The sequence below is a fragment of the Uloborus diversus genome, chromosome 5 (assembly GCF_026930045.1).
Source record: "Uloborus diversus isolate 005 chromosome 5, Udiv.v.3.1, whole genome shotgun sequence".
Lineage (NCBI taxonomy): Eukaryota > Metazoa > Arthropoda > Arachnida > Araneae > Uloboridae > Uloborus > Uloborus diversus.
The window spans coordinates 33,569,190-33,591,899 of record NC_072735.1 but is presented as its reverse complement, the minus strand read 5'-3'; the positions used below and the strand labels follow the sequence as shown (position 1 = coordinate 33,591,899).

Below are 22,710 nucleotides of genomic sequence, written 5' to 3'. Positions count from 1 at the left end.
AGCTTGTGCAAAAGTACTTATTCTTAAATCCAGGGGTGCCCACCTGGAGAGGGGGGGGGTCATGGCGTAGATTGCGCCATTGAAATTTTAGGGGGATTGTTTTGAGGGGTATTTTTCCCTTTTGGGAGGGGGTCTTCGCGATACTTAGGGGGGAGGGGGGAGCCCTAGCTCTTAGGGGGTTGCGCATCCCTGTTAAATCATCATCACATCTCAAAGTGTTATTAAACAAATAACACTTTGAGAGTCTAGACAATATGCAATTCATTTGTTTGCTTGTTCTTAAGAACCTCAACCACGATTAACGAACTAAAATCGATAAGTTAGAAGAGCGGCTCTTAACCTGGGGGGCGTAGAAGAATATTTCAAGATAGACGCGAACGAATATTTCTTTTTTTTTTTTTTTTTTTGGAGTTTCTTATTGTTTAATCTGTCTTTTTTCCGCGGCAACTAAATGTTTTTTGTCTTTTCCTCTGTCTGTACATACAATGAGAGTTATCTTTAGAAATTTCTCTCGCATAAGAAATAATTCGAGATAGAAAAATAGAGTGCATAGATTTCATTGAAAAATATTTTATCGATTTAAGATAACTAGACTTTTTATGAATTCAAAAGATACAGAAAAATTAAAAATCAATATTGGGGCAGTAAAACTTGATTTGGGCTAGCGACGCGACGCTCTGGACAAGGATCTAATTGAAGGTATCAAAAACAAACGTTCCCCTTCTAAAAATTTAGGGTCTTTCAAATGCAAAACCATTCAGCTTGTAAATAAATGATAAAATGAATATTTTTAAAGCGAAAACATTTAAAATTATTGCAGACATATTTTCAGCGTCATTAAGAAACTCCTTTTCAATGCCGAAAATTTTTTAAACTTTCGACGCTGGGTATAAGTAGTTACCAAAGGTATAAGTATTATAAGTAGTTCAATGCAATTTATGTGTGTGTGTGTGTGATTCTGTCGTTTCGAACTTTCTTCCTTTTAAGCGATCACGATTGCTTGCTAATTTTACTTTGCCGCCTCTATAGTCTATAGTTGGAGCAAATAACCTGTATCCTGGCAGTGTCATAATGCTGTGATTAGGATCTGCGTAGCCTTCACAATGCTGCCAGGTTAGGTTTGCTTCAACTACAGATATTTCTCATTCTGTTGCCTTTGCGATTGGCAGATAAGTGATCACGTGAACCATTGCCATTTGCCCAGTGAAATTTACTCTCTGGATTCCCCCTTCTATTTTCTGCTTTTTTGACATGTAGGAATAAAGGTGCTTATTTTTCTTCTTTTTTTCTTTTGTTTAACTTATCGTCATCATTATTAATTTATTATTGCAGAAGATAAATAAAAAAGTATTAATCAATTTAATTTTTTTTGTTCATTTGTTTTGTTTCAGATTTAGTTTATTACTTTCTTCTATATCTAATATATAGAAGAAAGTATTGGATTCGTGCAAATTTTCGAATTTCGAATTTTGACGGATTCGAACGTTTTGAGGTGTGCTGAGTCCATTTCGACCATTTTTGGAAAATGTCTGTCTGTCTGTGTGTGTGTATGTATGTGTGTGTGTGTGTGTGTGTGTGTATGTATGTGTGTCACGTCTGTGTGTGACCAGTTTTTTGTGGCCGCTCTACAACAAAAACTACCGCATGAAATCGAACGAAATTTAGTACACATATGTGCCCCTATGTGAACTTGTGCCCATTAGTTTTTGGCGCGAATTCCTCCAAGGGGGGTGGAGCAATGGGACGTTTTTCGAGTTACGCGTGCTTGCTATTCCTCAGGAAGTTACTGGCGGAATCAAACAAAATTTGGTCCATATGTTGGTATTAACAGGAACAGGTGATGATTCAATTTTGGTGTCAATAACTCAAACGGGGGTTGAGCTGTAGAACGTTTTTTGTCGTCAATTGTGACTGCTGTATCTCAAGAAATAATGAACGGAATGAAAGAAAAATTTATCGGCAAGTAGCCCTTAGTGGGTATAAGAACTGATTTTATTTTTGTGTCAACAGCTAAAAGGGGGGTAGCGCAATCACCCGTTCTTTTTTTCCATTTTGAGTGTCCTATCTCAAGAAGTAATGCTACGTTCTGGTTGAAATTTGGAATATATGTGAATCCATATGTAAACAGGCTTTGGTTCTATTTTGACGCCGATCGCTCCAAGAGGTGTTGATTTTTTTTTTTGCGAATAAAAATATTTTTATTAATGCAACAATAAGAAAGATAAATCGTAATAGATTGTCGTCTGCGTATTTCTCGTGATTTTAATTGTATGGAAATGATAGGAAATATGATCTCAATGATTTAAAATTTTTAACTGTTGCCATCTTATGTTTGTTAACAAATAAAATATTTGTAATTAATTCAAGCAAGGCTTTTGAAATAACTTTCAATTTTCGCTCTTTGCTTTGCTTTTGCAATAATTCAGACATTGGGATGGTCGTCAAGTTTTTGCATGTGTAATTTTGTTTTTGTTGGGAATATTGCTTCCTCGTCAAGCATGGGGAGGGATCAGAAAAAAAAAAAGAAAAATATAGAAGAAAGTTTCGTGATGGCCACAACATACTAGTTTTTGATTAAGTATTTGCAAGTTATTATTTTATTATTTAGTTTTAAACGGTTAGATACGGTTATTATGATGGATTTATTTCTTGAAATAATTTTCATTTGTTTTCCTCGGTTCGGATCAGATGTTCTTCGTACATCATTATTTTTTCAATATTTAACTTTAAATGCCTAAATACAAGAAAAAACGCAAACCAAATTTGCTTTAAGAATTTCTTGAACTAAAGACATTTAAATTAATTTATTGACAATATGTTTTTCATTTTTCTTCTTTAAAATAAATAGATTTTTTACTTTGTTTTTAAAATACTAACTACAATTTCTTCACAGTACTTTTTACGCAATTCTACACATTTTTTATTGCATAAATAATTCACCTTTTGATTACTGCGTCATACAACTTTTAGAATGTTACAATTCATTACCACTCTTGTATAAAAAATCTGAAAAGATGGTCGGAAATTTGTGCAAAATTGTTATTTTTAGCAGGGTGCCCACCTGGGGGGGGGGGGGGGGGGTGTCATGGCATAGACGCGCCATCATTAAAATTTTTCGGGAGTGTTTTAAGGGGTACTTTTCTCTTTTTCAGGGGACGCTCCTCTTCTTGGGGGGGGGGGGGGGAGGAAGTGGGTACCCCTACTTTTAGGAACTCTGAGTAATTAACTACCTGGCTGCAAACCTTGAAGGTGACAAATTTAATTGGTCAAAAACGAAGTCACGTTATTTTTATTATTACATTTCTGAAAGGGCAGAACGTATTGTGTAATATCGCAATTTCTGTACCCGATGTTAAAAAGTATACACTTTTGAACGTTTGTGTTTTATATTGTTTTCCTTCGCCCTCTTCCCTGCTACTTCTTGGACCATTCACTTTTGGTGCTGCAATCGCCTATGTTCTGGATTGAAAAGGTGGTCTTGGTGTAACTCCAAAACATTTGTGTGTGATTTGCAATTTTTGAACTGACAATTTACGAGGTTAATATATGATGCCAGATATGTGTGTGTGCTAACAGACTTAGGAGTCGTAATAAGCCTCTGAACAAAGGAGAGTCAGATGGGACATCATTTAGTTGCTTAGATTTATCAAAATAAAAGATGTAATTAATAATGGTTTAAATTTTTTCACGGAAAGCAGGATGAGAGGTTTTTGCTTTAAAAGCTATTCAAATCTCAGGCTGGTCTCGAAATTAGGAAAAATTATTATTTTAATAGGTTTATGCAGACAGCTCTATAAATCCTTTACTGAGCTCCCCTGCTGTTATAGAGAAAAATTACAACCTAATTAAGGCTTTAATACACAAAACTACACTAATTCACAAGAACAAGATAAGAGCCGTTATTCAAACGGAATTAAAAGGAAAACGACAGAGTTGCCATCGAGCAAACAGAAACTTACAAATATAATTATACGACAGTCACTCCTCCTTAAAAATCAGTGACATAGTCAGACAAATACTGGGGTTTCCGTTTGAGGCGAACTGGGCGGGGAGTTAGAGTTGGACCTTCGACTGGTTCAGAATGAGGAGCTGGATCTCCAACTGGTTCAGAACGAGGAGCATCTAGATTCGAAGAGGGTAAGTCAGGTAACTGTAATAATGCATTGTCTTCTTCAATTCTGTTCCCAGCAACGTTTGTTGGCAGTTCCCCTCTAGGAGCCAGACGTCTGGTTGACACGGTAGATTCGCGTCCATCGGGAAAGCGTATATGGGCGTAATCAGGATTAGACTCTATTAGTTGAACCTCCTGCACTAGTGGGTCAAATTTACTTGTTCGAAGATTATTTTTCATTAGGATTGGACCTTCCTCCATTAACCAAGTAGGCATTGACCGACCATTTTCAGTTCTTCTGGGGTGGTTGAACATTCGCTCATGAGGAGTTACATTAGTTGAGGTGCAAAGAAGAGAACGAATGGAGTGTAGAGCCATATCCAAAACATCTTCCCATTGATCGATTTTCATATTATTTGATCGAAGTGCTAAGGTTATGGTCTTCCAAATAATGCCATTATATCTCTCTATTTGCCCATTTCCTTGAGGGTTATAGGGAGTAGTTCTACTAGTAGCTACCCCTTTGGAATTTAAGAAAACTCTGAGCTCTTGTGACATAAATGCAGCACCTCTGTCAGTATGTACGTAAGCAGGAATTCCAAAAATACTGAATAAGTATTTCAAATGCTTTATTACAGTCGTTGTAGAAACGTCAGAGCAAGGAAATGCAAACGGAAATCGAGAATACTCATCCACAATAGTCAAGAGATATTGATTTCTATTTCGCTTAGGCAAAGGCCCTTTAAAATCCAAATTCAGTCTTTCAAACGGAGCCGTTGCTTTAATTAGATTTCCTTCATTTCTGTGAAATCTGGGTTTTAATTCTGCACAAATATGACAAGAATTAGTGATCTTTCGTATGTCTTCAACTGAAAAGGGTAAATTTTTCGCTCGTATCCAATGAGTCATTCGAGTTATGCCAGGGTGGCAAAGAGCGTTATGCAGAGTTTTAAGGTCACTTATAGGGTTCAAAGACGCACAAATTCGAGAAAATGTATCAGCAGCTGCATTTTGACTTCCTGGACGATAAATTATGTCAAACTTGTAACAAGCGAGTTCTAAACGCCATCGCATGATCTTTTGAATTTTTGATTTTGCCAGAGTGTTGTTGATTAAACATGAACGAAACTGAGCGCTGATCAGTTATTATCATAAAGTGTTTTCCTATAAGATAGTGACGCCAATGTCGCAGAGATTCCACTACGGCATATGCTTCTTTCTCAATCGAAGAATGCCGTTGTTCTGACTTATTTAATGTCCGCGAGAAAAAGGCTACTGGTCTGCCAGCTTGACTTAGCGTTGCTGATATCGCGAAATCAGATGCGTCTGTTTCAACAGTGAAAGTAACGTCATCCTCAATAGCAGCCATAGACGCATTAATCAATTCTGTTTTTAATGCTTGAAAGGTTGAAATTGCTTTTCAGATAGAGGAAAGGGTTTTTTCTGAATTAAAGGTCGTATCCGCTCCGAAAATCTGGGTAGCCACTTGCTATAATATGAGAACATTCCTAGGGATCTTTGCAGAGAAGAGGTATCTTTGGGAATGGGTAAATCTAGGAGTGGCTGTAAACGGCTTGGATCAGGTCTAATGGTTTTGTCAGAAATTATATAGCCCAGTAATTTGACAGTTCGAACAGAAAAGGAGCATTTGTCATTGTTCAACGTTAAATTATATTTCTTAATTGCAGATAAGAAATGTTCCAGGTTTTTGTCGTGATCTTCTTGATTTCTCCCGCAAACTGTGACATCATCTAAATATGGAAAAACGCCGTTGAGCTTTTCTTCCTGAATTATCTGATCAATAACCCTTTGAAAGCTGGCGACACCATTAGTGACCCCGAATGGCACACGAGTAAACTGATAAAGTTTCCCAGAGGCTTCAAAAGCTGTATACGGTTTCTCTGTCTCCAAAATTGGTATTTGATGATATGCGCTTTTTAGATCTATTACACTAAATACTTCAAATTTTGACACTTTGGAAATTATTTCGTCGATTCTTGGAAGCGGATAAGCATCTAACAAAGTGAACTTATTTATAGTTTGAGAATAATCTATTACCATTCTAGTTTTTTCGTTCATTCCTCTCACAACAAAAGCCTGCGCACGCCATGGAGAATTACTATTCTCTATAATTCCTTCACACAGAAGTCTTTTAATTTCTGCTTCCATATAACGATTATCCGCACTCGAATGTCGTCTAGATTTAGTTGCTATAGGCGTACAATTCTGGGAGAGATTGGCAAAAATCGAAACGGGTATAACCTTTGCAACCGCTAAATTGCAGATTTTAAGTGCTGGTTGAGAGCCACTAAATGTAATTTCAACGGCAGAATGGTTTCGAAGTACGTCATGTCCAATTAAAACATCCGAACAAAGATTTTTCATAATTAATATAGAAATATTGTAAACATAGCCTTGCATTTTAATATTCACTTGACCCTGACCAACGACATCAGAAAATAAGGATGAATTACCCATTGTAATTTTTCCATGGTATGGTAAGATCTGAATGCCACATTTTTTCCCGAAGGTATGATCGATGAAACTTAGAGAGCTTCCGGTATCAATTAAAGCATTCGCTTTGATACTATTTACTTCGATTTGAATTATAGATTTACGAAGACAGTAAAGGGATGCGGCAGAGACGGTCGCGATACAATCAGTAGATGCAACTGGGTGTTCTTTAGCTGATACAACCCGAGAGAGACAAACACGTTGAAAATGTCCTCTTTTTGAGCATAATTTGCACAAGGCATTTTTAGCTGGACATAAGTTTCTGGAATGGCGATTACCGCCGCAAAAATAACACTGGCCCTTTTTTGAAATTGACGCAGCAGTTGTTGTCAAAGTGTCAAAGGCTTCATTCATTTTATCGTGTCTGTTGGTTGCAGAACCATCTACAGACGAGGACTGGCAAGCAGCATTTTGGTTAAACGTGGTGGAATAATCCGCATCTGAATAATTATCCGCTTGTACTTTCGCCAACTCTAAGGAACGAGCTTGGTTGTAAGCAGGGCTGTGGAGTCGGAGTCGGAGTCGAACTGATTTTGGGATAAAGGAGTCGGAGTCGTTAGAAAACATGCCGACTCCGACTCCGGGCTTCTTTTTTTCTTTCCTTTTCACTGACTCTCCTTGCATTTTTTAAAAACTGATTACCAATTGGTTCGATTACATGTATAAAAAGATACTAATGAGAAAATAACTGCCATTATGGCAATTAGCTAGCTTGAATGCTTACCGAACTTTCTGTAGCCGTCCCCTAGTTTGCTTGCTTTTTAACTTAACTAATAGCAACTGTCAGCAAACGGTTTTGTTGCCTAACATTTTCAAGTAATCACTTTCAAATAAAAATGAAATATAGTGTTTTGTTCGATCTCACTTATAAAATAGTAAAAGAAACGTAACAAATTAGTAAGTCGACACCCGTAGCTAAGGTTGAAACGTTTAAGTGTGATCGGCAAATTCAAAGAAGTTCTGGCGCGAAAGCACGAATCCAAAAGATTCGATGAAATAATCTAATGTTTTTTTTTTATTAAGACTATTTCTGTAAGCTTGATTCTCACTAAAAAGTATGGAACAAAATAAGTAAATGATTTCTTGATTACAACACTCAAGAATTGCAGTTAATCTTAAAATCTTCATATTTAGGTTAATTCTAAAGCAGCCAATAAAATTTAAATTAAAAATTTAGCGAAGAAGAAATATAGGTATAGTAAAAGTTATTCGTACAAATTTGTATACCGTCGCGTTTTATAAAAAATTAGCTCCTGACGTATATGTGCCCTATTTTCGTTGAAATTTTTTTGATGAAATATAATTTAAAATATATTCGTGAAAATTTTCAGAATTAAAGTATTTATATTTTTTTATAAACACTGAAATTAAATTTGGGTGTCATCTACCAAATGGGTGTCACCCGGGGCAAACCACCCCCTCTCAAGAACTTGGATTTAGAAAAAAAAGGTTTTTTTTTCTCTCAAGTTACAGCTTTCAAAAATTGAAAGCACACGATTTGATCAATATCTATTTGTTAAACATTAAAGGGGGGGAAATTACAGATAATCCTTTTTAAAATTTTTAAAAGGGATTTTTAAGTCATCTCACTTTTTAACTCGTAACTATTGGAAAGTTTGATTTTTAAATTGAATTTCTAACGTTGTATGGCGTCTTGGGTTTACAATAAAACACAAAATGCGAAATTTTCATAAAAAGGAATTAATATTTCAATCTGTGTTAAGAGGTTTTCCCCCTTCCCTTGAATGGAGAGAGGGAATTGAAAAAATACAATTAAAAAAAAATATAAAAAAATCGGAGTCGGAGTCGGACGTTTCAAAATCCAGGAGTCGGAGTCGGGCATTTTCTTTCCGACTCCGCAGCCCTGGGTGTCACCTACCACATGGGTGTCACCCGGGGCAAACCACACCCTCTCAAGAACTTGGACTTAGAAAAAAAAAGCTTTTTTCCTCGCAAATTACAGCTTTCAAAAATTGAAAACACACGATTTGATCAATATCTATTTGTTAAATATTAAAGGGGGCAAGGTAATCCTTTTCAATTTTTTTAAAGGAATTTTTAAGTCATTTCATTTTTAAACTCGTAACTGTTGGAAAATTTGATTGGTTTACAAAATGATGGGTTTACAAAAAAAATGCGAAATTTTCATAAAAAGGAATTAATATTTTAATCTCTGTTTAAAGGTTTCCCCCCTTCTCCTGAAAGGAGAGAGGGAATTGAAAAATACAATTAAAAAAAATCCGGAGTCGGAGTCGGAGTTGGAGTCGGGCGTTTCAAAATCCAGGAGTCGGAGTCGGGGTCGGAGTCGGCCATTTTCCTTCCGACTCCGCAGCCCTGGTTGTAAGCACCTTCGAGAGATATAGAAATGTTTTCCAGCAGCCGTTGACGAATTTGACTGTTATTTAATCCAGCAATAAATGAATCTCTGATGTAATCGTTTTTATTTTGGTCGGCAGTGACGGCTTCAAAATTGCAGTCTTTGCTCAGTTGTTTCAAAGCAGATAGATATTGATCAATAGATTCTCCAGCCAATTGGCGCCTTGTCGCTAAACGATGTCTTGCGTAGGTAACATTTTAGGCTTAACGTATAAGGCATTTAAACTATTAACCGCTTCTTCAAAGTCTTTACTATATCTGCTATGTACAGAAAAACATTTGGAGAGACATAATTTGTAAGAAGTTGCTTTTTACCTGTATCGGAAACATCTTTTATATGCTCTAAAAAATTGTCAAAAGTGCTTTTCCAGTGTGTCCATTGTTTGTCCGCAGTTGAACTGGAAGGATCCAAATCTAGCCTTTCAGGTTTTAAATATTTTTCCATTGCGTTAGGGATGGGATTCAAGAGTTCCGATTCCGTTGAGCTAGAAGGCTCCAAATCCAGACTTTCAGGTTTTAAAAGTTTTCCATTGCGCTAGGTATGGGATTCAAGAGTTTTTGTGTATTAAATTGTTATAGAGAAAAATTACAACCTAATTAAGGCTTTAATACACAAAAACACTAATTCACAAGAACAAGATAAGAGCCGTTATTCAAACGGAATTAAAAGGAAAACGACAGAGTTGCCATCGAGCAAACAGAAACTTACAAATATAATTATACGACACCTGCTATTCCCAATAAACAATAGGGGGCGCTGCAGCCTGTCTAATGGCGGATGAAAAAGGTAAAACAAAACAAATGCCGTAACTTATAACTTGCTTTGACGCTTTGTGAATGACAGTAATTTTTTATCGTGTTTGTGTGAAGATTTCTTTTCTATTCTTCTGAAATTACATTACACCACAAATTGTCTGAAGCCTGTAATTTACCCCAAAGAAAACACATGGAATAGAATGTTTTACCTTTTTCTTTAGTATTATTAATCACCGCAAGGTAGCGGTAGAGCATTTGAGCTCTGGAGTTGCGAATTGTAGCATTTGCTTTGTTTGCGCGAAATTGAAATGTCTTTACCTTTTCGGCTAATTTTTAAAACCACCGCAAGATGGCGTATTTAAGCTCCTGCTACTTAAATTTAAACATTTTAAACAAAAGCACAAATTGAATAATATTCTGTACATACGTGCTTTGCTTTGTTTACCTAAAAAACATTCCCCGCTTTTCAATGAGAAAACGCTAACTATCCCTTGGAATGCTAGCAGCAAGCCTTCATACACAAAGTGAAGTGAAGTGAAACGAAGCCGATTGACGTAATGAATTTTGTGGTATTTTGGTGGGAGTGTTTTGAGTTTTCCTTGTCAAAAATGCTGTGTTGCTTAATATCCTGATGTGCAATTAGCGTCATTCTTCGTTACCTATATGATTGATGTTAATTAAATTTAACTTTTAGAGACTTCTTATCGATAACGTGATACAAAGAAATGTGTGTACTTATTTCTCTCGATATTATTTTAAACTTGAGAGATAAAAGCTCAAAATTTTTATTCTTTTGCAGGTTTCTGAATAAATTTTGATTTTAACAATATGGAGTGCAACTGGAAATCCTTCTACAAACCGTTGGTACGGAAAAAGTATATTCCGGATGATAAATTAACAGTTACTGTACTTGAACGTTGTTTAACAACTTTTGATTTAACATTTTTAGGTAAGATTATTTTTTCAAAAAATAACATTTTTGAATAACCATTTTAATCCCATTCTTACAGATCGGAGGGGGGGGGGGCTGTCTTCCACCAAGGATGATGGCGCTCCCTTTCAAATGCTATAGATCATACCCCAGGATGAGAGCCCCAAAATGAACTATAAAAAAACCTCTGAAATGACCTCCTCCCATCTTAAAATTTCAATTGCGCAATCTGCGCCATGGACCTCTCTTCCTCCCTTTGTGGGCATGCCTGATTAAAGACTTAACATTATTATACATATAACAATTGCTAAATATCTATGATCTAAAAGCTACGACAATTGTAGCTTTTATATCTAGTTGCATCCTTATTTGGAAGTATTAAGAAAACTTGCAAATACTGTTTGAAAATAAATTTAAAAATAATTCAGTAAAACATGTCTAGTTTTAGACGTTTTAGTGTTTTTTTGATGATTTTGTAATTTGTTACAATTTCTTTTTTTCTTTTATAATATGTATTTACTTTAACTGTTGCATGCAAGCAAGGTTGGAATTGCAACAAATCTTTTTGGTTTGATTGTGTTAAACTTCGTGAAGTTCACAATGTAGTTTTATTTTCCACAGGTGCAACAATGGTACTTACAAAGTACAATGTTACCACAAATTTCTTTGCTGTTTGGTATCTCAAATTTCAAATTGTTTTCATGTTAATTTCTTTTGTTTTTAGATATAATTTAAGTGTTCCTTTATTGTTATATAATTTTATTGTGGTAAATTCAATGCTCATAAAATTATATTTTCCCACTGATTTACAGAAACTGCCATGTGTTCAAATTCGTAAAAATACTGCCATAGGCAGGTGAGCAGAAACTGCAAATTTTTCAATTTTTGTCATTTATTGTACACATTAGCTTTATTGCACAAAATTGCTTATCTGGTTTCCGCAGAAAAAAGCATAAAAAATATGTTACAACATTTTCCTATTGTTAGTTTCGATTCCAAAATGCTTTTCATCAAATAACTCAAAAACTCATTCCTCCAAATACTGCCATTTACCTGCCCACACAAAATAGTCTTTTGGCTGAAAGAACCTGGTTCAACACTGATTTCAGACTCTCATAAATATGGATTGATTTTTCATTTTATTAAAATTATAACCAATTTAAAAAGTCTCGACAAATCCGTGGTAATTAGGTAAAATAAGAACACAGTTTAATTTATACTATTTTAATTTTTTACACACTATTATACATTCTTTTTGGAATAAGCTCTTGAAACTTTTCTGTGTAAAAAAAAGCATATTCTTGCCTTGTGGGCAATCCCGTATGAATCTGTTTAGTTTTAAACTGTCTCATTTTTTCTTACAGGAGTTGGAAGTACTCTTGGACTTGGTATATATATTTTAGTTGGACAAATTGCCAGCAAAACTGCCGGACCAGCTGTTTGCATATCTTATTTTATTGCTGCAGTAGCATCTATTTTTGCAGGTATGAAAATAACTACCTAGACCATTGTGTACATCAGTTGGGTCGTAGTGGCCTAATGGGTAAGGCTAGTGACTCGAGGGTCACCGGTTCACCCTAGCCAGTCAAAGATTCACTGTCCTCATTAATGGTCAGTGGTAGATTTTAAGGGGGTTCCTGCCCCCCCCCAAAAGAATAATTAATTTGACTATCTTATTTATTATGAATTGACTTCTCTATAGCAATTTTTATTTATTTTTTAGCGCATTTCAGGCCGAGCATGGAAATTTTATAAAATGTGGTAATGTTTTCTTAAAATTGGGTTTAAAATACATCCATTAAGACATAAAAAAAGTTTCTTGCATAAAAAATAGTATTTAATTAAAAAAATAAAATGGTGCGTATACGCACCATTGGCCAAATCAATGAACAAATATTTCAGTGGAACAATATTACTCTTAGTCGAATTTTTACATTTTTAAATGAATTTTCGAAGCATTTTGGATGTAAATAGACTGCATTTGAGGCGCAAATAAATTGTGTGGTTTTTGCGCACTTTACATCGTCTGCGGGCTTTTTCTTGGTGTTCATTTATGGTATATGCGATTCTATCAGTCCGTATTTCTTTCTGTAGAGCTGTGGATGATGGACGACCTTTGTTTGGATGTGTTATTTGTACCGTATTTTCACCAAAAGGATTGTCCTAAAATTCAGCTTTTAATAAGGCAATCGCTATGTATGACCTAAAGTCTGTAAGTGGCATTTTTGTGTTATTAGCAGTTCTATGTAGCTTCCATGAATTCACTATCACACTATCAATAATATTTGTAAATAATGGCCACCACCATTTTTTGCTTTGAATTCTGATCTGGTAATTTGCTATAGCATTGTCATGCAGGTCAACGCCTCCCATATACTTATTGTAGTCCAAAATAAAGTTCGGTTGTGAAATAGAAATTTCCTTTCATTCACTGCGGCTATACGTTTGGCATTTACAATTGGCAAAACGGTCCCATTATTGGTAACAATCGTTGCTACAGCATTGTCGTTCTATTTGATAGCCAATGTCTTTGCATCCTTGTTGAATCAGGGTGGCGACAGGAACTGTAAAGAAAACATCCCTGACTTTTCCCTGATTTCCCTGATTAAGTTCACCAAATTTCCCTGATTTACGTTACCGATGATAATGGTTTTCTTTCTTTGCTCTACTTGAAATCCATTGTATGTTTGTATAAAATGCTATATTTTAAATGTTTTAAGTTGTGTAAAGTTGTTGAACTAAAGATATATTCTATAAAGATGCTACTTTTTAATAAAATGGCTAAAAAAAACATATCGAGTCAATTTTTTTGGGAAAACCCCCTTACAAAACAGTATATTAAATTTTTCTACATGGAAAGATTATAGAAAATTTAAAAAAAAAAATACTTTACTTCCAGAAAGCACTTAGCATAAGAATTTTAAGAAACTATTAAAATTACTCTTAAAAACATATGTGTATTTATGATAAAACTAAAAAGTAATTGAAATTATTTTGAACTAAGTTTTCAAACAGTATAATAGTTGTTGCAAGAATAACAAGTAATAGTGAAAGCATAGAAGTAATGTAGCTATTCTTATACAACTAATTGACATATTTATGCAAAACAAATGAAGCCATTTGACATCCATTCATAGGGAGCTTTTCTCTAATCAAGAACATAGGTTTTAATGAATGAATACAGCATTTTAACAATAAAAAAATAAAGATATTTACTTAAGTACACAAGTTAACTCTATTTCAAATGATTTCAGTATGTAATGAAAAAAATCTTAGATTGCTTTTGTAACAAGCAACTTTGAAATGCAAAAAAAAAAAAAAGAGAAAAAAAAAAGCAATTAGTTAATTTCAAAATATATAAAAGAATGCAACTTGGTTATAAAATTAAAGAATCACTTAAGTCTGAAGAAAAGAAAACCTTTGTAATCTGCAGGACAAAAAACAAAGTTTTTTTTGGTTGAAAGTTCAATTTTAGCAATTAAATTGAAAACGCGAAGAAGTAATAACTTTTAAGCTTTTATAGTATTAATTCAAAAACCGAAGATTTCTTCTTAAAATCGTGATTACAGTACGCTAATTACTTCGAGAAAATGGAATAAAGGCAAAGGAGCTAAGGCATTAATGAAGGCTTCCTCTTTGCCTGTATGGTTGTTTTTTTACGTAGCATTGAAAGCGTAAAAGGAAATTTCAAGCTAGGTAAAATAAACAACCTAACAGACACAGAAGCAATCTTAGGAAGTTCATCCTGTGGTAAGATCCATAAGTAAGATTCAATACTTTGACGTTGAGGAAAAAAGATGCACAAATATGCGCAAGTGTATAATCTCACCTCATTAATTTTACTTTTTTTTTGAACAAATAACTTGGGGGAAAATGCGTAGGGAATTAGCGTACTTAATTTTGTAAAGCAAAAAAAAAATTATTTTTCTTCATAAAATCAATTTTCCCTGATTTTTTTTTTTATGTTTCCAAAATTCCCTGATATTTCCCTGACTTTTCCCTGATTAATAAAGTTCCCTGACTTTTCCCTGATTTCCCTGATCTGTCGCCACCCTGTGAATGCAAAATCATAATAACCCTTAGGTTTTTTTTCATATTTTTGGAGTCATCCAATACACATTCAGAATGAGATTTTTGCAAGCTGTTCCAGATGCAAAAAAAAAACCTTTTCTTTCAAAATTTTGAATAAACTAATAAATTTCCGACTCTACTTAAGTGCTGTGGGCTAAGCAGTTGAATGAAACTGACTTAATGTCGTAACAACAAGGATATTGTATTGTGTGTAAGGGGAAAGAAACATGTTTTAAAGTGGAGAAACATTGGCTTAAAAATCCTTTTTTATGAAATTGTAGACAGTGGTATGAACATAAAAATAAGAACATTTATGATAAGGTAATTTGTACTTTACATAATTTCAAATAGTACTACTCTATTACAAGGATGCCCATATAGGAGGGTAAGGGGGGCTCAAGGCCCCCTTCCCTTAGAAATAAGAACTTCCTTTTAGTGCTTTTTTCCTTGCAAAAATGTATAAAAATTTCTTTTCCAGCCATTAATCAATAAGTTATTAAAAATGTCAAATTTTAATATCTTTAGTCTGTACTGAAATCGGTTTCCACGGGGAAAATATTCTGCTAAACTATGGGGAAAAGTTTTGAGCCCCCCCCCCTCCCTTAAAATTTTGCATATGTGGGCGCCCATGCTCTGTTATTTTCTGCTGGTGCATATAGTTATTTAAATGTAATTAATCATGCAGTTACTTGTGATTTCATATCGTTGCCTCAGAGTAACACAAAGACATCTAATCTCAGGAATAACACTTAGATATCCTACTGTAGCTCTGATGCGACAATATAATTTCAAATTTCAACAAATGTGATGCTTAATTATATATTGATTTTATTTTAAAAACATTTATTGCGTGATTTTTAAATAAACACTGCATATATACAAATGGGTGACAAAATACTGCAAACACAAATAAAAAAGACATGGTCTGTTTGAAAGAAGCAGAACGAGCAGGTCACTTTTCACTCAAGTCTGTCTTTTAGTGGTTAGGATAATGTATCAGTTGTTCAACATCAGTCGCAGGGATTGCATACGCTTTTGAAATTGTAGACTGCTATGCAGAAAAATGGCTTCATATTCCAGAAAATGTGTGTTCATGATCTTTATAAATACATATCACATCACAAACAATCCGTAATTAAGTCAAAGGATGGTCCAACTCCTTATCAATAAAGCTTTTCTCTTGTTTTATAGGTGTTCATATTATTTTGTCACTCATCTGTATATACGTAGGATCCAGTATTTGTGCATTGCATGAAGTTCTTTTGCAGGAAGCTTCAGAGTTATGCATTAAAAAACCTAGTAAAAAACTTAACAGTGCCAGTGTTCCCTAAAGGGCAACATAATGATTTGATTCTTTTGTCTGAAATTTTCTTTTTCTATTAGTTAAAAAGATACTTTTTACTCTTCATTTTATTTGATAACAATATATTTCATCTCTGGTACATGTAGCAAAACTTAAAAAACTTCTAAAATCTGTAACAAATATATACATAAATGCTTTGTAGATTTACATTTTTTTTTCAAAAGTATTATTTGATAACAATATTTTTTATCTGTGATTCATGTATTGAAACTCAAAAAACTTCTAAAATCTGTAACAAATATTTACATAAATGCTTTGTAAAGTTATTTTTTAAAAAGTGTTTTATTTCAATTGATTTTTCTTCAAAAAATCAAGTGATTATTATTAAATAAAATTTAAAAATATTGATTTTGATTTTTATACTTAAAGTTTTGATATACATTGGAACCCTGATTCTACAGTATCCGTTTTGTATGTTATCCTGCTTTCAACGTCACTTTCTGCTCGTCCCTAAAAATTGCTATATTTTACGTTACCCTTTTTACGAAAATCTGTTTAATAGTTTTTCTGAAAGCAAATCAGAATCATATCGGGTGAGTGCAAAAGTTTATTGATTAGGCAAGCAAAACTCTTTATTCAATCAATGATATATTCTCCATCGTTGTCTATAATCTTCTTCCAACGTTCTGGCAGCATACGGATGCCCCGATCATAAAAACTGCATGGTTTAGATTCGAAGAACGAAGACACGGCGTTTTGTAAGGCATTCAAAGAGTCAAGTTTCTTTCCATTTAAATGATTTTGCAATGACCGCAATAAGTGATAATCCGATGGTGCGATATCGGGAGAATACCGTGGATGAGTTAGGACATCCCATTTCAGGCTGTTCAGTTTGCGTAGCGTCTGTCTTGAAACATGTAGTCTAGCGTTATCTTGATGAAAGACTACGCCTTTGCGATTTGACAAACTCAGACGTTTCTGTTTGATTTCTTGGTTTAGATTAGTTAATTGACGACAGTACTTGTTTGAATCAATCGTTTGACCGGCGGGGAGAAACTCAAAATTAATTATACCCTTGCAATCCCACCAAACACAGAGCATCACCTTCATCGGGTGCAAACTGGCCTTTGTCATTGCGTCACCATGTTCACCTGCCTGTTTCCATGTGCGTTTGCGCTGAATGTTGTTGTGCAGGACCCATTTTTCATCGCCTGTCACTAATCAATCCAAAAACGGCTTGTTTTTGAGCCTTCCGAGTAAAGATACGGCAGCAGAAACTCGCTGGATTTTGTTGCTCTCGGTCAACAAATGGGGCACCCATATATCAAGCTTTAAATCAAATCTGATTTTTTTTTAACGCCGAAAAGTGGTTGATCAGTCAACTTTAAGTGCTGTAGCAACTTCCTCTGTTGAAATTCGCGGAGTATTCTGAACTAAAGAACGCAAGATGTCGTCATCAATGTCGGAAGGTCGTCCTGAGCGTGGCTCGTCTTCTAGCTTAAAATCGCCGCAACGAAATTTGGCAAACCATTTTTCCACAGTTCATTTAGCTGGTGCTTGATCTTGATAAACGTCTTGAATGTTTTTTACGGCTGCTGCAAAGTTTATTCCCTTCCGAAACTCGTAAAGCATAACATGCCGTACATGCACTTTATCAACACTCATTTTAAAAGTCGTCTTTCTCGAAGCAGTTTGTATCTGCACAAATTATTTTGATTGGAATGAAAGCTGCACACGCCACCTTTCCAATGAACTAACTTACGTAGATAGTGGTATTAATGACAACATGTTACGCCCGTGCTAACGCCATCTATTGCAACTCCGCACGAACTTTTGCACTCACCCAATATTTCCTATACAAGACTCAGATGAACTTTTTTTTTTGAAGTAAATTTAGTTCTTAGCTGTTGGAAAACATTCTGTGCCATTCTTTCTGTTCTGTCTTGTTCTCTTTATTGTCAAAGCATAAAAAAAAGTTTAAAACTATTTTAATTTGCAAATGCAAATCAATTTTGCATTTGCAAAAAATTGCTTGTATCGAATGTGCTATTTATGAAATTCTGTTCAAAAACAAAAGTACAGACTCTATTCCCTAGTCCTTAGGTAAACTCAAATTTTTTATCTCCGTCCTCGAATTTTACATTTTAACCTCTTAGTGTGTTTTTATCACTGGTCCAGCGGAATACAAAAAATCAGGGTTCCACTGTATACCTAAAGTTTTCTGAGAGGTGAAGGGAAGGGTATATTCCTTATGGTTAGCAAATTATTTTAAAAAGTGTTACACACACACAAACTTTGATATTTTTATTTCTTAAAACCAAGAGTGTGGGAGCAATTGTGCGCTCCTATCCATCCTAAATGGTGGGCTTGATTTATAGTTATTCTTATCTTCTTTCTTACTTACATTTTTCATTTATAATTTAGCTCTCTGTTATGCTGAATTTGGTGCTCGGGTTCCAAAAGCAGGCTCTGCTTATGTATACAGTTATGTTACTGTTGGAGAATTTATGGCTTTTATAATTGGCTGGAACTTGGTTTTAGAGTATGTAATTGGTGAGATTTTCTTTTTTTGTAACTTTGTTATATATGAAATGAATTGTTTTAAATGGAGCTAATTTGAAGTTAATTTTTGTTTATCTTTTTAACTTTTGAGGTGAAAATGTCAAAGAACTTCTATCTTCTTGGCTTAACAGTTCATTAGTTGTTTGTTTGACTGTGCTAACCTGAGTTGCGCAATTTTTTTTCACCAAAAACGGAATCAATAGCATTCAAACTTCATTGAAATTTGGCAGATTGTTCGTTGCATTTAAGCAAAAACCCGTTCATGCACTGTCTCTTTCAGATGTCTGCTCTCTCCAATTAACCTTTGCTCTAAGATACATTTCAAGAGAATTAATTATCTTTGATTTTATTAATTTATTCATTCTAAATATATTGTCTGCGATAATTCCAAACATTACTTTTTTGTAATTTAAAAAAAGATACTGCTTCAGATTTGACTGTGTTTAAATAATTAGAGAAATTTTAAATTGGGAAGGGGAGAATTAATAATCTGTGATTTTATTGATTGTGATTCATTCTAAATATTTTGTATGCAGGGATTCCAAATTAAACTTTTTTTTTATTTTAAAAAGGTACTGCTTCAGTAGCAAGAGGATACAGTGGGTATTTGGATTCCATATTTAATAATACTATTGCAAGGCACCTGAATGAAACTCTTCCAATTCATGTTCATTCTTTGTCTTCTTATCCTGACTTTCTGGCTTTTGGAATCACTCTTGTATTAACAGGTACTTCTTTAGAATATATCAAGTAGAAAATGACTCAAGATTTTCAAGAAGAATTGTGACTTTTATGCTGACATGTTACATCTTTCGCTTCCAGTATTACTTGGAATTGGAGTCAAGGAATCCACTTCTTTTAACAATGTGTGCACTGTTTTAAATTTGATGGTTGTTTGTTATGCTGTGATAACTGGAAGTTTTCAAGCCGATACACATAACTGGAATTTGAAACCAGAAGAGGTACCTGCAAATGCTGGGACTGGGGGTTTCTTCCCATTTGGCTTTAAAGGAGTAATGACTGCAGCTGCTACTTGTTTTTATGGATATGTTGGATTTGATTGTATAGCAACTACAGGTAACATTTTTTCCATACATCCTTGAGTTTTACTAATTTATGTTTTATTTGAAATACACTTTAAATATGCATTTATTGTTTCTTGGCTTATATATATTTATACAGTTGAACTTCGTTTATATGAAATGTCAAAAATCCGTGAAATTGTTCGTATGAACCGTTATTCTTTACAACTGTGAATGATTGATACGGTAAAAAAACGAAGAAATGCCTAAATATATTAAAAATTTTACTACTAATACACACATTGCAATCTAACTGTTATACATGAAAAAAAATCACTTATTTCTTAAAGTTAAATGTGCTTGGAAAACATTGAAAAGGAAGCTGATAATCGACAATCCCGGAATAGGTTGTAATCCACAATGAAAGATGAACAGTTTTATCTCCGTCTAAATTAAAATATCCACAGGTAAACAAATGTACGGTCTATATTTTCTATGCAAAATATTTAATGTTTTCATTTTGATACACAATGCGATTTCTACTACCTAACAAAATGATGAATATTTTCTAAAAAAGAAAATTACAGTATTTAACAACGAACATTTTAAGTAAAGAGGTCAGAAATTTTTGTTCGTTTTAGCCGATATTTTCAATTTAATGTATGTATTATACGTGAAATTTTTAATGTAATTAGATAGCGAACCGAACTTAAAGAACAAGATGTTCTTTTTAGCCGTGATTTCGTATTAAACATGATCGTATTAAGAGAGTTCAACTGTATTTGTTTTTAAACATTCACCTTTATTATGAAATCTCTTCTTTTCCGTAATTAGAGTTTGTAAGTACCGTGAAGCACTGTTTATACGTTTCTCTTTTATACGTTTTTATCAATTATACGTTTCTTAAATAGGTTTCAGCAGAGTCTAATACACATTAACCTATACCTATTATACATTTTTCATACAGTCCCTTCAAAAACGTATAAACAGTGCTTCTCTGTATGTATCATACACTTTTTTAGCCCATATCGCTGAAATTTCATCTTTTCAAGCTATTATTTTTTAAGTGATAAAGCTACTGTGAAAATTATTTTTGTATAGCTGAAAATAGGCGATGATCAAAATGCTAACATTAGATCTTAAGTTGTAAAATCTGCAACTGTTCTAAAAGCGGAAACACCCGAATCATAATTTTATGTTATTCATCAATCATTTTATACACGTATTAAATTATCCTGAGTCCCTGAAGCATAGATCCCAACATTAGAAACTACCATTTAGTTTCTGTTTTTGTCTCTACTAATGATCAAAAACTTGTTAAAGTAAGACAATTTGTTTTGTTTGATTTCGAAAGCATTTGGGAAGAACTGTTTTATGATACTTTTATGCATTAAAGCATATCTTCAAATATTTTAATTTGAATTGCTTTAAATAATCTTTGCAGCAAAGCTATTTGCTGGAAATAGCATCTTTCATTGGCGGCGATTGAGGTTTATTACAGGGGTGGGGGGGGGGGGGCAAAAAAAGTAAAAGGCAACTAAAAGCCAAAGGAACTTTTAGGGATAGCAAAAAATGAAAAAAAAAGTGTGAAATTTCGTGAGGGTTGGTTTTTAAAGCAGATAAGTGGAAATTGATATAAATCTAACAACTTAACTCACATTTTTCTTGACATTTTGATGAATTATGTACACAGTAACTTTCCTGAAGAAAAACTTAGACATGAAATAGACTTACATTATTTACCCTGAAGTATTTTGAGATGTCACAAATACTTGGTAATAATTTCATTAAACAAGTATTTGCTTGCTTAAGTAAAACAATTGATTACTAATGTCTAAGCAATAAAATGACTGAGCTGGCGGTGTATTTCACGTATTTCTGCCTTAGCCCTGGCTATAGGGCGGTAAATTACTGAATATAAGATTATTATTGCAACTTCTGCTATTACTAGTGCCAAATTGTCTTTTAAGGGACTCTGTTAATTTTGTCCTAAAACTTTATGAATCTCTTTACCCTCAGAAACATATCTCTGCAAGTGTTTCATTTCACAAATACCCGAATGGGGTCTGATTTTAATTTATTTGAAGAATAGAAGAACAAAAAAAAAAAAAAAAAAAAAAAAAAACTTTCTTTCTACCAACATTGTAATCAACTAATCTGGATTGTAGGATTAGATTTTGTTGTACATTTCAAAATATATTAATCTTTGCTTTTTAGTTTTGAAATTTATTCCTGAATTCTTTGGATTTTGACTTTTTAATATAAATTTTGTGTGTACAAAATTATAAGTAATAATTATATATTCTTTTTTGCACTATTCTCATTGATGAATTATCATTTTACAATAGTTGAGCAGAATATAAACATATTTCAAAATTTAAAACAGAATGAAATTTAGTGTTGACTTTAAAAAAAGAAGGTATTATGATATTTATTTTTTATGTATCCATTTTTATTTGGGAGAAAAAGTTTTTCCACTATATTCTAAAACAAAAATTGTTTACAATGTTCAATTGTTGTTTACAATGTGAACAATTGTAAACAAAAATTGTTTACAATTGTTCTATGCAATGAAATTTTTTTCCCCCTCACAATTTGTAAGATGTTCTAGTCTAATTTTGCAACTGAGACATCAGAAAGTGCAAAAACGAAAAAAAATTTAGGCATGGAATTTTTGTTTTAAACTTTATTTTTACTTTTGCTAAATTCTCCTTGTGTGTTGTTTTCTAATTGTTATAAAAAGTGTTGTGAAATTTCCCTAAAGTTTTGCACCGAGCAAATCTGAAAATGTAATGAAAATTTCTTTGAAATGTATTTCTAAACACCACTGATTCTTCAGATTAGTAAAAACTCTCAGCATGTATTATGGACAGCTTGAAAAGTTGCTTAACAAATTGAAAAAAAAAAACAGTTTTAATGTCTAATTATTTAAACATCAATAACTTAGAAAACTATGATATATTTTTGATATAGGTTGTGTAAAATATGATTTAGTTGAGTCTGAGGAGAATTTTTTTTTTTTTTTCAAAAATTAATCAAAACAGTCGTTTCTAGGGTAACCAAG

At 33.6% G+C, this 22,710-nt stretch overlaps 1 protein-coding gene across 1 annotated transcript in view; it reads left to right on the top strand.

Moving 5' to 3' along the window:
• Positions 1-22,710, top strand: part of LOC129222531 (cationic amino acid transporter 3-like) — a 73,151-nt gene that overhangs the window by 23,171 nt on the left and 27,270 nt on the right. The window contains exons 2-6 of the mRNA XM_054857043.1: positions 10,557-10,706; positions 12,053-12,172; positions 18,487-18,615; positions 19,197-19,352; positions 19,447-19,701. Coding sequence (XP_054713018.1) covers positions 10,586-10,706; positions 12,053-12,172; positions 18,487-18,615; positions 19,197-19,352; positions 19,447-19,701 — 781 coding nt within the window. The 5' untranslated portion in view covers positions 10,557-10,585. The remainder of the gene's footprint in view (positions 1-10,556; positions 10,707-12,052; positions 12,173-18,486; positions 18,616-19,196; positions 19,353-19,446; positions 19,702-22,710) is intronic.